General features: G+C 36.1%; 1 protein-coding gene across 7 annotated transcripts in view; it reads left to right on the top strand.

Moving 5' to 3' along the window:
- LOC102230764 (voltage-dependent T-type calcium channel subunit alpha-1I-like) overlaps positions 1-15,892 on the top strand; it is a 168,675-nt gene that overhangs the window by 76,013 nt on the left and 76,770 nt on the right. For all 7 annotated transcript variants that reach the window (XM_023348874.1, XM_023348876.1, XM_023348875.1 and 4 more), the window contains exons 3-4: positions 5,957-6,068; positions 11,579-11,712. In XM_023348874.1, coding sequence (XP_023204642.1) covers positions 5,957-6,068; positions 11,579-11,712 — 246 coding nt within the window. The remainder of the gene's footprint in view (positions 1-5,956; positions 6,069-11,578; positions 11,713-15,892) is intronic.

Here is a 15,892-nt window from a genome sequence, read left to right as displayed (position 1 = left end):
TTTAAGCAAGAGAGCCACAAGTCCTGGTGTGTGCTGGGACGACATGCGAGCATGTGTGAATATGTGTAACAGCGTGTAACCCATCATGCTGAGTTCTCATTAGGAGAAGAGGCAGGGACAGGCTTCAGCGCCACAGTGAGAAGCTAGATGTCATTTTAATTCAGTTTCAATGGGACTGATCCCGAGGGGATTCACAGGAATGCATGTACAAGTGCATGGACTTGGATACTGTACATGGCTACAGAGAGGCATTAGAGCACAGAACGCCGTCTAAAAACCTGACTTTGAGTCGCGCCGATGTGGCATTAAGCAAAAGCGTTCGCGCTTCTGTTTAATGCATCCAAATGCTCTCATTATGATGCCCTGGATATAGCCCCGTAGGAGCAGATGCAGACTATATGTTTTAAAAATGTATTACAATTTTACTTAATATTTTAATATTTATGCAAACTACTTTTCTTCTGCCACTGCTGCAATAGGACTGCAGACAAAATGCTTTTAGCACTCGTCTCTTTTTACTTTTGGTAAACTGTAAATAAGATTTTTGCACGTTAGCAGGTTAGATTAGGCCTGGTTGTCTCAGGTTCACATGCCTTATTTAGTAAACCTCACTGAAATTAGAGTACATAGTGTGCAAACATTTTTATCTTTTCAATGAGAATGTTTCTTAAATATGCCAAGATTTTAAACTGGCTTATGTTGAATACTGGAAATGCTTTCAGCCTAAGAAGAATGTGGCTTTCAGAAGTACATCCTGCTATCCTGCTATGTTAGGGAAAAATGAGACCATAGTAAATCCACTTAACCCTTTTATCAAAATAAGACTGATGTTATCACTCATATCCTGAAAAGATAGATAAAGACAATAACTACTGCTACATTTCCACTCTGTCTTTCATGTGCAATATTTTTAATTAACAGTTGCTTAAAACTCCACTCCTATTTAATTCAAAATTACCTCTACGAACAATTACAATCCATTTCCCATAGTTCTTCTCTTTCCATTGACGGCTCCAAAGTCTTTCCCTCCCCCCAGGTTAAGAGTCAGGGTGTACTTGTTGATAAATCCCTATCTTTTATGTCTCACATTAATAATATGTGTGCAATTTTTTATCAACACAACACATTTATCCACCTTGCTGTTCCCTTGCTTGCCTCAGCACCATGAGGAGCAGAGCTTTCTGCTGCTCTGCTCCCAAACTTTGGAACTTCCTCCCACCAGACATCTGGAGCATTGAAATTCTTCCCTGTTTAAATCCAGACTTGAAACCCACCTGTTACACTGCTTTCTCCTTCTGATTTTGATGCTTTCGTCTTTGTTGTTTTAGCTTTGATTTGTAAAGTGACATCTTGTGTCGTGAATAGGGTTTGTAACTGCTATAAAAATATAATTTAATTTTACTGAAAACGAAACCATTCTGTTGCGGGATGAGTTTGTTTCTCAGAGCAGCGCTTTTCACTGTTAGTGATATCAGAACATGAAATTTGAATCTTTCCCGATGATTCAGATCTGCATATTCAAAGCCAAAGACTGTCTGTTCATGTCTGGCTTAAACATTTTATAATAAATATTTTACAATAATCTCATCTGATATAAGCTGTTTGCTGACATCAGCTGCAGAAAGGCTTTGATGACCATTCTTCAGAATCACACCAGAGAGGGATAATGTGACCATATTTTATACTTGGTGAAATGCTGAACTGGTGACACTAATCTAAGTCACCCACATCAAATGTGATAGTTTTTAAGTCGGAAATTAAATTTATTAAAGAAGCATGACTTTAAACAAGCTTTTCCCGTCGTGAAAACCCTTCACATTCATATCTGACAGTATATTGTCCGATAAACATCTTAGGAAGGGATATAACCATGGACTGCCAAAAAATGCTTCTAAATACATTGCAATTTTATTAAGAATAGTTTTGAGAGATGTCAGTGTTGTGTATTAAAAATGTACAAGAGAAAGGTTTTAGTTTGACTGTTTCTTTCCTGTTTGATTTAATAAGTTGTTGTTGAAATTCTTCATGTACACGAAATATTTGAGAAGAAGCTTTAAACATAAGCCCATAAATTGGGTTTCCAAAGACTTTTATAAGTCATAATATTTCAGCTGGTGAAATATTTTACAGGTCATCTAATTTATTAGCTCTGAATCCGGTGAAGTGTTTTTATGCTTGAGTTAGGCGAGACAAAGCAATTCATTTGTACAGCACAAGGCAATTCAAAGCATTTTACATAATTAAAGGATAATAAAACAACAAACAAGCAAAAACATTACATTGCAACTCCAAAATAAAGGAAAATGATGACAGGTTGAAAAACATACTTCGGTTTATGGTGTTCCAGTTATTAATCAAATGCACCTCTAACCAAATGGATTTTGACTTTGATTTAAAAGGAGCTGAGTGTTTCAGCATTTTTGTAGATTTCTGGAACTTTACTAAGTTCACTGGAGCATATAAACTAAATGCTGCTTATTTATGTTTGGATCCTATTGGGGAATTAGACCTTTGATCCTAGAAATAATCTGCAGTTGATAGAAGGCCGGCTTAGTTATCGTCTTTGTGTGTCTCTGGATGATCAGACCTGAATCCATCACAACACCCACATCCAGTAAGAAGCACAATACATTTAAGGAAGAAATGCATTCTGGTAATAAATTGGTTTTGTGCAAAAGCCCAATGTTTTTGACTTAAATTATTATTACTTTTCTCTAGAATGCTTCCCTACATTCTTAAGGCATGAAAACAAATCGCCTTGAGTTCATCATAGAGGTAAACAGAAAGAAACAGAGACAGAAAGCCAGGATTTTGAAATGTTTTGTCAAAAAGCGAGAGGGTGAGCTTGATAAGGTCAGAAAGCTCCGTACAGAAAAAATAGGTTTAAAGAGAAGGGCAAGTGTCTGACAAAATGTGTACTGACGCAGAGAGACAGGCGTAGGAATAGGTGGAGACGTGGAGAAGAAGAGAAGAGGAAAGATGAGAAGTGAATGAAGACAGAGAGGAGGCCCCGTCTGTGTCCTAAGAAGATTAGATGGCATAGAGAGAGGGGAAAAAGATGTCATGCTAAAGACAGAAAAAAAAAACACACATCTTCGGTTTCACATGGATAGTTTCTGGGTGGGAAACAGTTTGAACTCGGTAGCTTCACACAGACCAAACTAATTAAAAACTGAACCTCCAAGGCATCGCTTTCTTCGTTTATTTCTTTGCAAATCACCGATGTCGAAGTCGGTGAGCGCCGGCCCAGCACGACGAGGGAGGAGACATGACTGTGCATCGACTACAGTGCTGTGGAATCAGCTGGGTGTGAGTCAGACGCCTACTGCTTCACTCCCTGGGGAGGGAAAGGTCTGGGGTCATCATGACAAAGAAAGTGAACTCAAACCAGTGCTGAGTCACTTCACATGTCAGGGCAGATACCGTAAGGTTTAATAAGGCGGAAGTGGGGATCACATTTAGGTGTGAAAGGTGTAAGAAGAAGGAGAGGAAGAAGGTGCTTTTTTAATATTCAGAGCCATTGCTGAGAGAATTCAAGGTCTAACTCACCTACTGTGTATGTAAGTGTTAAATTTTGAAGCTTAAGAGGAATGAATACTTTTGAAGACATTGGGAATCACATATCATTGGTGTGTTTTTGTACTTGCTCTTGGTTGAGGATTTATAAACATAAAATCTCAGGGCAGGGCCTTGGGTAATGGTGTACTGGTGCTAAACATCTATTTAAAAATGCACATACATTTTCAGTGACTGATTTTTCATTGCCTGTTGAAGTATAATGTATTCTGAACAGTTTGTTTTGTGCCATAAGGGGCAAAATTGTCCATCATTTCCTTGGAAATAATAGAAAATGGAAGTAAAAAAAGGAAAAGGGTGAGATGCTGTGAGCTGGGAAAATTGAAGTCATTTTGAGAGACGAAAATAAAAAAAAGTAACCTAAAGGGAATTAAGGACACTTATTTAAAAAGAAGGTATTGGTTGTTAGATAAGAAAACATGAACAAGAAGGCAGACAGACATTTTATGAAACATATTGTCCAGATATTTTTTTTTCATTTCTCTGTTACTCCAGAGAAAAGTGGCAAAAGAGAAAACTGAAGTGGTGCAGGAGATAAAGGATAAAGAGAGCAAGATCCATTGCCACACCTTTGTGTTTTTCAGGAAAATATCCCCTCAAAAATGAACATTCTTTTAACAACAAAGTGCCAGAATAGAGGGTAAAAATATTTTCACTATGCGTGTGTTTGTGTCTGTGGTTTTATTAACCTAAAGCAATGTAGCATCTTTATTTTTATTTTTTCTCAAACATGTTATTAAGTATAAACGTATCCCTGGACAGACATGTTTTGAGAGATGCTTCACATTGAAATAGGATCCATGGCTGAATTACAAACTTTCCTACACTTTTTATAAAAACACAAAAAAAATAGAGAATCTGTTGCAAATTATTAAATAAAACTGGATTTTACTAACTAAATCTTTAGCACAACTTATAATTGGTTTAATAAATGTTCCTTGAATATTTCAAGTAAAATATTCTGTAAAACCAAATCAAACATTGTTGATGGACACCAATGTAAAGATTGCAAGAAAAAAAAACTATCCTCAGTGTCTAATGGACACTCAGCGTCGCCAAAGTTGCTGAATTTCGGTGACGCTGCAAAGAGCTAACAGTTGGAAGCTCCAAATTAAAAGAGCTGAAACCTGGGAGAGTTTTAAAGTGGATTATGGTGATTATAATTCATACACATCTGTCTCTCCTTATGTATGCATAATAAATGCATGTATCAAGTGGAGACATTTCATTTCATTAACTTAACAAAGTTAAGTTAATTTGTGTTGAGGCTTCCAGACTTCGCTGCACTTGCAGGTTATGCATCTGTACTTACTTTTAAGCAGGGTAGTCAATAGAGTAGAATAGAACAAAAATAGAACAAAGCATGCATTTAAACAAAAATGAAAATAGAATTAAAATAGCTGAGAAAGTAACTCAGAAAAAGAAAAGGAAGGATACAATCAATAAGGGATGATGTATGACACTGCTACTTTTAAGTATTTAAATATGTTTTAACTCATGTGGTGTGACTTATGAAATACAGTACCTATGTAGTCAAATATACATTTTTAGTTCTTAAAATATATATATATTTTGTAATGAAGTCACATAAACAAATCATATGGAATACAAAACATTTTCACAGGTTTCATTTTAAGGAAAATATGATAGTGCAGAAATGTTAGGCAAGTCCTGCTTAACCATTATCAAGTACTTTAAAAATATATAAAATTAAAAAGTTACTTACAGAGCATTACGGGGATTTAAAGGACTTTTAGTAAGAAGTGAGAGAAGTGATAAAATAACTGGTGCTTTTGACTCTATTGAACATTGAGTAATGAATGCAATGTTGCCCCTCCCCTACCTGATGCTTCATACGGACAGTCAGCTGAATAAAACCAGGCTTTTACAAAACCCTTTTCCCTAATTTATCAAATTAACAAATTGAATTGGAAGGCAGCTCTATTATAAAGCTCCACATGGTTAGCCAGGAGTGGCATGTCTGTTGTGATTTAGTCAAGGTTAAAGTTTATCATGCAGTGAGAATCTCAGTTTGACCTACGACCGGTGATTATAATTCATTAAGTGTACATCCTTAATGTACACTGTTTACATTAAGGATAATGGAATGTAGATTCTTTTTTCTACAATCTTTATTGAACAAAAGTTAAGGTGACAAGAAAATCAGATTATATTATATTATATTATATTATATTATATTATATTATATTATATTATATTATATTATATTATGCATTTGCAGAGGAACGTTTTAAGAATTTGTTGCCCGACTCTAACTCAGCCTTGTGTTTTACCCCTCCAGGACTAACTGAAATGCTTGTTGCATGTTGTACACGTTTTCCTCTCCTGCCACGCTCCTTAACTCCAGTTATGTCAGCACGTGGTTCGAGAGGATTAGCATCATGGTGATCCTGCTCAACTGTGTGACGCTTGGCATGTACCAGCCCTGCGAGAACATTGACTGCACCTCGGACCGCTGTCAGATACTCCAGGTAAGGCGGACTTTTGTGTGTGAGTGACGACGTGTAATCACACTGAGGGAGATGTAGAACAAAACATCCAATTACAGAAAACGCACTCCGCTTCTTGTTGACATTCTTCAAGCTGTGATGAAAAAACACACTTCAGAGAGATTTTTTTTTTTCCCCATCCTGGAATGTTTATATTTTCTCCGTCCTCTGAGGAGGGAACTGGGGCTTTGTTTGTGTTAATAAAGCCTTGCAGAGCAGCATTCTGATTTTTTTGTCACCTGTTGAGAGGAGGAGCCACTTTTGAGAGAGTGATTGTGGAGGTTCTCAAATGGCACAAGTGGCATTTGAGAACATTCACTTGAAATCCAGGTTTACCTCCAGGCTTTTCCTAATCTGCAATTTATTATTCAAATAAAAAACTAAACTGTTAGCCTAGCTTTTTTTTTAAGGACGTTTCCACCTTCACCAAGTCCTTATAATAAACTCCATGCCTTTTTGTCAGACAGAATAAAGTCTAGTAGCATCTGTGCTGAGTGTTAGCTAATCTAAAGCAACAGATTTCCCCAAACTCTGTTCTTTGTTTCAACACCTGGCACTTCCTATGCTCTGTAGATCCCAGATATTAACAGCGGTAGTGAAAAAATGCAGCTGGTTAACTTCTTAATTATAATCGCACACATAATGGAAAACAGTTAATACCATTCTCATGGTGGCTTTCCTTTTATATTTGCTTTATTATTGCTTGTTTACTTGACTAATTATGTAAAAATTGTTACTGGCAGTGAAAGTAACCAACATGTTTCCATTGATTCCTATAGAAAATGTACATAAAATAGAGTGCAAATTCAAAATTGTGTTATCATTCTTGTTTATTTTTTCAAATTGCTGATATTTTGCCATTGTATCTGTAAGCCATGTTGGGCTTAGGCGGACAATGTGTTATTGCCAGCTGGCGGTGAAATCAGTGTGTACCTCTGGGATTGTAATTGTTTTTCACTGAAGGCTCAATTTCAGTGGCGACACAGATGACCTAATTCTGCCTCAAATGTTTTTTTTTATGGAACTAAAAACCTTTCTGCTGTGACCTGCATCGAAACAGTATTGTTAGTATATTTAGTTTACTCCTTTTGCTCCCCTTACCTCTTCCACCAAACACTATCTTCATGTTTTACTCTGTAACAAGCATACTGCCTCCCCAGGTAGGGGTCCTGTTCCGGTAGCTGCTAATGGTAACTGGAAGGATTTTTGTGACAGAGCTGAGATAGTAAACATGGCCCTAAAATGTGTCTCAGGGCTTCTGCAGATTCTGTTTGCCCAGCATGAACTCACATTTAATTCACGAGGTCTTGATTGAGATATGAACAAGTTAAAGTCAAAGACCTCATATAGCTGAAAGCCTGGTGGAGGTGTAGTCTTCAGTCAATACGCACAAATAGGACATGGATTGATGGATCAATTTTCATAATTACTGTGAAAATGATTTACTCTGTGTTGATGCTACAGGAAAGTCAAATGAACTCTAAATGTGTAAAGCCACTTTGGCATTTGCAGCAAATGAATTGACCCCAACCACCATGATAGGAGATGCTTCCTGTTTCCCACAGTTGTCATTTGAGTGACTTTTTAAGGAATTTGTGGCAATGTAGGTGAAAGATACTTTTTCTTCTTTCTTTCTGTCAATATAGTCATTACTGAAATAGGGGTTAGGTATTTTTATTGCACACTTTTAATTCTTTTTCTGATCGTCTGTTTAAGAAGAAAATATATTTTTTTATTTCACACCCCTAAGATCACAATAAATAAAACTTTTTCCACCTCTTTTGTAAAATTTTTCTAAATTATGCAACTGGGAATAGAGACTGCATTCTCCACAACACTTTCAGAAGATATATGGAAACTCAAGCAAAACAATCATTGTGTTTTTTTTTATTCTTGAAAATATCTTTGGAAAATAGAGAAAAGTAAAAAGCATTTTTTTAAAAAACGAAAAGCTTAAAAATATCCATTTGTAGAGAGCAAAATACCAAATTTACATGACCAACTTACAGGAGAGTATTCAAATTTAATTTAAGGCTTAAATGTTTCTCAATTTTTTTTTTTGTTTTAATATGTAAATGTAGTTACTCTGATTACAATTACTGAATTTTAAGATGCATTCACTTTTCAAATGCCATTTATCTTCTGATTATATCTTTCAACTAAAATAAAAACAGAGACAAAAGATAACTTTGCCAGATATTTCTTTTCTTGCCCTATATCCCTGTGAGTATTAAGTGAATGTTAATCCTCTGGGTACCTCTGGTAATTTTGTCAGTATCACATCAAGTAAGACACACATAACATAATTTTTAAATCATTCAACATCACAATCTTGATGACCCACTTACTACGTTCTTTCCTCTTGGCAAATAAGTGGCACAATGACAGCATATAAAGCAGCTTCCACACCAGCTCATACATCAAATCATGAAAGGGCCCATCGCAAGACACCCTCAACCTCTTTACAAATCATGCAGATGACGGAACCTGATAGGGTGACTGAAGAGAACGCTGGCGCCGGTGACAAATAACTATGATGAATTCATTCCCCTTCTTCTCAAAGCAGCCAGGGATGGGAATCTGACTGTTGCATCCACTGTCAGATTACATATGAAGTGTGCAGGCTGCATTATTTATCAAAACGTCATTTAAACAGCATGTAGGCCAGACTTCTCGCTTTCCCGATAGAATTCTGCCAGGTCCGAATTACGGGTTGATAATGAGATAATCCATCTCATTGTCTTTTTTTAGCTGTGTTTGCACGCTTGCTTGCCCCCATGCACAAATTTGTGCTGGCTTATATCCTAAATTCATTCTTTCTTGTATGGAAAGGAGCTTATTTAGTGGGTATTCCTCTGTTTGACTCGTCCAAGTCAAACACAAGAAAAAGGATTTTTCAAACGTTGCACCGTTGATAAATGCTTAGAATTTAAGTTGCTTTGCAGAAGCAAACTTTTCTTTTCCTTTTCCTTTTTCTTTTGCTGTTTATCATTACTGAATGGATATGAGTGTCACTGTATGTTCCTCTTTTCCATATTCTAGCCTTTTTCAACTGCTGCAGATTTTTTCTGAGCATGTCTTACCCCTTCTTACCAACTAAAACATCACTTCATTAAAATCTTCAGAAATTTGATTTCTTTGCGCAGTCTTGCCAAATATATCATCGGTGTATGTGCTTGACAAAGTCAAAACGTTTTCCTCACAATTTGCACAAAACTTCCACCAGACAGTCATAAAAGTTAATTATCTAGGTTGCAGCAGATCCAGGTCCTGTAGTATAGCACAACTTAGTAGCAGCAGTGGGATTGTATCACACAGCAGCGTGACTGGTCATCCAAGAATCTGAAGTGAAACTGGACACAATATGCCAAGAATGCAGCCTGTGAGTGGGAAGTTCTCCATGTAATTTGCCGCAACATCTTTACAGCACCTGTTCTATGCTCACAGCGTTTTTCCGCTGCTCTGGCTGTAACTAATAGAATCTCATGGACTAGCTGCCACTGGCAATCCACAGTCTTCACGTCACTAAAAACAGTGATCAGGCCCCTTGTTTCTAGTGATCAGTGTATTCATTTCACGCACCAGACTTGCAAATGCAAAAATATATTCAAATCTAAGGAGACTCGAGAAAGCTTCAAGATTTCAACCTGCAGTTTAATTGCAAAATATTTTTTGTCATGCAAAATAAGTTGCGGCATTAAACCTGAATGAGAGCTGGGGCAGACAAAGAGGAGAAGAAAAAAAGAGGGGGTCATAACTTATCAAAAGAATGTTATCAGGACAAGATGATCTGCAAAAAGACTGATTTTTTTTCTTGTGCACATGGTCTTATTGTGCACTACTCTACACTCATCCAAAATCAGAAAACTGTGAGGAAACAACTTACTAGGTTACCTGTTCTGTTAACATTGTGGTAGGATAATCAGTGACAAAACTATTTGAGTACTGTGGTCCCTGGATCCCTGTATTGGCTCTGTGCAGAAATGGTATTAACTGGCTTTTGATAAAATAATGGGCGATTGGACTTATGTGTTTAAGAAGAAAAGGAGCATCCAAGCTCTGGAAAAATAGCTGTGTTAGTTTCCAAAATGATATATGGTCCATGCGTGACCACAGCGTAGCAAACTTTCATATGTACTATTGATCCAGAGCTGCTGTGTATATGGATTTTTGTGAGTCATGTGCTGCCATCAAGTTAAGTTCTTATAGGGTCGCACAGTTATTACAGTGAGGATTTATACATCGTAAAGAGACAAATCAAAGAATGGCTGAAATGTTGTGTTCAAAAAGGAAGAACTGTGTTCTTTTTTTTTTACAAAACTCTAAAATCTCTTTGCTTCCCCTCTTAGTGATATTGATTTTAGATAGAAATAAAAATCAACTATTGTGAATCCTAACTGTACTGTGAAGACATTGAAAATAACATATTTTGCACTTTTTGTCTACTATCTGATGAACATAATGAACGAAGACCTATGTTTGATAAACGCTAAAAGCCAAGCATATTTTTAACAGCTTATTTTACATATTTTGTTTATTTATGGTCTTATTTGTTCTATAAAAATACCACATTCTCCCTAATGTACCTTTTGAAAATGATCTCATTTGAGACACACTGCATGCATTTCTCTCAGGATGGATGGCTGACAAATTGCTTTTCACCAAGCAGCAATGGGTCCATTTGAATGTTCAGGCCTTGAGAAACACTTTGTCAAGAGGTACTAGTTTGAATAATGCCGTGCAGGAATATGTAACAAGGCAGTAAATGCAGTCATTCAGCTCGGGGCAAAGCGCATGGAAGATTCTTTTCCATAAATACAATGGGCTCTTAAGCCATTCATCTGAGCATAATAATGTATCCTGGACAACATAGGGATATGTTCACATCTGTCTCAGTTTATCTTTTTTCCTCCTTCATCTTTCTTTTTTGTAGTTTTGTTTGTATCCCTGTGTTGTTTATATTGTTATTTAGTCATTTGGATCAGGTCAAAAAAAAACTCAGATCTCATTGTTTTTCTTTAGGATGCTAATCATAATCTCATTGCTGGTTGACATTAAAAAAAAGTAACCACTCAGTTAACGTTGTCCATATCCGACAAAGGAGAAGCAGAGAGAGCCATCAGAACACAAACCTCATTCTTATTATTATTGAATGAACCTCTGTGGTGATTAATGGAGCAGTTCTTCTGGAAAAAAAATTACCCGACAGCTTCTGAGAAACTGGTCCACTTAAAGTTGTGAATGTGCCATTGAAAAGCACAAGATGAGCAATTATAGGTTATTTTAAAGAGTTTAGGCTGATATAAAATTGAAGAAAAATTGATCAGTGCGGGGTAGACTTAGCAATACGTCTGAATCATGTGAGAATTCTGGTTTTTGCAGATAGCTTGAGCTAAGTGACATTAAACTTTCATTTAGAGTGTCTTGAATAAGATCAAAATCTCAGTGTGATCTTGCTTCACTTGCCTCATTGTTTACATTTCTTTTCACAGGCCTTCGATGCATTTATCTACATCTTCTTTGCATTGGAGATGGTGGTAAAGATGGTGGCTCTTGGGATCTTTGGCCGTCGCTGTTACTTGGGAGATACCTGGAACAGGCTGGATTTTTTCATCGTCATGGCTGGGTGAGCAAGTGTTTCAGAAAGCAAGAATCATGCTTGTAGCTCCTAAAAATGGCCTAACAGTGTGTCTATTAGACTCAACACCTTCCCCAATTATATCTTTGTCCAGAGTGTCATTATCATGCTATTATCCATCCATCTACTCTTCCATACCTGTTTCATTAGTGGATGGAGGGGGTTAAGGCTAATCCAAGATAACACAGAGCATGAGGGAGCACACAGTGTAATTATATTATGCTATTGTTATAGCTGACTTAATTTGTTTGCTTCAAATTCATTTATATTTACAATAGGTAACCGTCCTGTCTCCTATTTGTTGCTTTCCATATAGTGCTATACAACAGTATTCTTGAATTGTTTTTTTGTGACTTGCTAACAAAAAGTTGTTCATACTTGTAAAATATAAGGAAGTAACAGATTGTTTATGGAAGTTATTTAAAATAATTCAACCCTCTTTACTCTAATACCCCTAAAATAATGGGGGAAAAAAACAAAACTTGGCAGCCAACTCCCCCTCAGAGGTTGCATATTCAAGATATGTTAAACAGTTAGAATGACCCAGTCAAAGTCCAAAAATAAATCTGGATTAGAATCTGTAGCAAAACCTATAACAATACTTATAACAACATAATGTAACTGAGCTTGAGATGTTTAGTAAAGAACAATTCATCAGTGATGTGCTACGTTTGTATAAGCTGGAGGAGGTGACGTGCATGCTACCTTTGAGGAAAAAGGTTAAAATGTTCTTGAAAAATAGCCTTTTCCACATTGCAAATATGTATGGTGTTGTGCCTGTGGATTACAGAAAATCCTAAATGAATACATTGAAGTTTGTGGTTGTGATGGGTCAAAATGTGAAAAAGTTTAAGTGTTATTCATTATTTGTTATTATCATTTTCTAATTGTAATGAAAGTTGAAGCAAATGCTAAATTTTGTACTTTTCTTTTTTAAATTTTCTCTATTTAGCATGTAGTTGTTATTTTTATAACTTTTTCAGCTGAGCATCTTCAGAGAGTTAAATCCTAAACAACTCTTGCACAATCAAATGCAGCTCTACAAGGAATTTTACATTTCCCTCAATCTTCTCATAAAGTTTGAGTTTGGGTTACTTTAGAAGCTTGATATTTTCTCCTTATTTGGTGAAGAAGTTAGCCTCACCCTTCTTTGATAATTTCTCCCAGACTTTAAAATTGAATGGCCTAAATTGCTCTCTTCAAGTGAGCAACTGATTGCCCATACAAACTCTACACAATCCATTTCATTCCCATGTTTTACAATCAAGACATGATTGATTTGGGACTTGGGCATTTGTACACATATAAGTTTGATCATTTTGGCTCTGTTGTGGAAAAAAGTACCAATAACTCATTCATTATGGGGCAAAAATTGTCACAAAATGACAAATTGTAAAAAAATAAATATATATTTTATATATGTTGCACCTGCTTACACACTTCACTTCTATTACGACACACACTGTCACTGTACAGAAAAGTCATGCTGCTAAAACACTCACATCCATAGTCATACCATGTTTTTTATAAGATTAACATGTTCTTCCCAATAGTTAATTGCTGTTTCCATGGGAGACCGATGCATGCAGTCACACACAGAGAAAACACATCTGCTCAAACACCTGCTTTGATCCAAGTGAAATGAGACGCTCAGACACGGGTAATAAAGCAAGTCTGGATAGGTGTGTATATTAGTCATGATGCAGAACATCAATCTGTTGGCACAGTAGAGTGGCTCAGCCAGAGACACACCCTGGCTGAGCCCATCATAGAATAAATCTCTTTAGATTATTTGGTATGCATGTTTATAAATGGAGTGTTAAAGTGTTGGGGTTAGATTTTGGTTAAGATTTAGTATTTTTTAAACATTAGCTTCACCTTTAAGGTGTGTTTCTGTAGGTGTGAGAAAGATAAAGAGATTTAGATTGGAAGAGTGCCTGGTATATCTGCAGAAAAACAACAACAGAGCTCCAGACTTACCAGGGTAGCTGGAGGAACATTCATCTTCATTTGACCTGAATCACTTTATCCCCAGTGAATGTGCAGACTCTCAGCGACTGTGTGTTTTTAAGCCCTAACATCAGCATCAAAAGTTTAGAACTGTAGAGTTTGGATATGGATTTGTGTGAACACCTTTTGTCTTTGTTTTCTTCTGAATAACTGTACATTATATCAGAGTCTGAGATAATTTTAGAGAGCATGTCCAGCGTTTCCAGACCCAAGTACAGCCGTCATTCTGTTATGAGCTCTTTGTCATTTTCTTCTCTCTCTCTTTCCCATAGGCATCACCTCACTATTTCATAGTCCTTCTGCAGCCTTTCTTTCTGTCTATCTGACTCATCATCCCCTCTCCAGACAATATGCAGCCTGTCACCCAAATTGACATGTGTAGTCTCCTGTTACCTTTTCTCATATCACCCAAATCCACTGCACAAATCCTACTCTTCCCTGACTCTCCTGTAAAAAAAAAAAAAAAAAAAAAACACAAACAAACAACTGAATCTTTTTTAACTGTGCTGCTGAGATTATTGTTTACTCAATTTCTGCACCACCCTTTATGGTTAATCTACCTGTCTGAAACAAGGGGAAGCAAATATAACAAGTAAAAATTCAACAAAACACAATTTGGATTTAGGTGCAACCTGTCATACATCTTCATATATCTACTTGAAAAAGTGAAAAAAAAAACTTAGAAGGTGAATAAAGTTATAGTTAGAAGAAGCATTATAACAGAGTGATTGTAATGATCCAGATAGGCTGTTTTATTATTATTATTATTATTATTATTATTCATATTTGTGTGTTAGTCAGAGGTCAGGTCCAAGGTTCAGTGTAAGTCGCACTGATGTTGCAAGACTACAGACTTGACTTTGAAAATCTTTTGCAAACATTTCTTATGTAAGGTCAACATTAACCATATTACAAATATGTAATACAAAGCCTTCCCTAATGTCATTGACTTAAGTACTTCAAAATGACTAGAATGTTTTTCAATCACAGTATAGGTAAATACAGTATAGGTAAAAAACTAATTTCATGGACCTGAATGGAATTTAAAAGAAATCAAAGGACACCTCCTCCATGTAATAGACAGTTTAAACTAAAAAACAAACAGACATTTTTTTTTTCCCATGGGAAGAAGGAAATGAGAAAATATCACAAATTTGAAAGTAAATACAACACATTTCTGCATCTTAATTACCTAATCTTTTTAGCGTCCTTTATGTTAAAGTCGTCTTTTAAATCTTGTCTTGTTTTGCCCTCCATCTCCTCTGAATCCTTGTTTATAAAGCAGCACACACACTCAAACACACACACACACTATGCCTGTCACATAAAAGCAAAGTGGGGATAAGGGCATCACAAAAAAAGCAATGTGAGAAAAAGAGAACAATCATGAAAAGGACATTTGGGGCAGTCCACTAATTACCTTTCCAAGCAAACCGATGTGATTGATGTGCACAGGGGAAGACTAGCTAATAGAACAGACACATATAAACACACAATGCATTGCAAAGATAAAAAGATTACCATCAATCACATGCATCTAGCATCCATGTGTTTGAACTATTTGAGCAAACCAGACTGATCAGCGAAAAGCTGGATGTGCACGGAATAACAACGAGATAATAAAAAATATCATAATCACATTTTTTTGTGTGTGAACAGTGACAATGCAATTATTTAACTAAATTACTCATTAGGTTTGGAAACACTTTGCATTCATTGTACTAATGAGTATTAGAGAATGATTAATGATACACACCCCTAAATGACGTCACAAGAAAGGCATTGATCAAGCGTAGTTGTGTATAGCCTGCAAACATTTCCACAGGCCTGCACATGCTGGTCCATCTGACTTCTGAACACTGTCATTTGACACCATAATTGGATTTTGTCACATAAAATGCTTTAAGGTGCATTGAGTCTTGTGTGCAATGCACAATTTTCCTTTCTTTGTTGTTGTACAATACAACAATTTGTGTCAAAAAAAGATTTCTCCTAGACAAAAACGCATAATATTTATTAGTTTATAGCTGTATCATTGTAGTGCATCACATCATAATGTATATATGTAATAAAAAATATCACAATACAGCTTACCATAGAAATTTATTTGGCAACATAATACTTACAATATTTTGATGTATTACAAAACTTCACATCA

This window comes from Xiphophorus maculatus, chromosome 16 (assembly GCF_002775205.1).
Source record: "Xiphophorus maculatus strain JP 163 A chromosome 16, X_maculatus-5.0-male, whole genome shotgun sequence".
In the NCBI taxonomy this organism is placed as follows: domain Eukaryota; kingdom Metazoa; phylum Chordata; class Actinopteri; order Cyprinodontiformes; family Poeciliidae; genus Xiphophorus; species Xiphophorus maculatus.
This window is presented reverse-complemented; position numbering and strand designations above follow the sequence as displayed.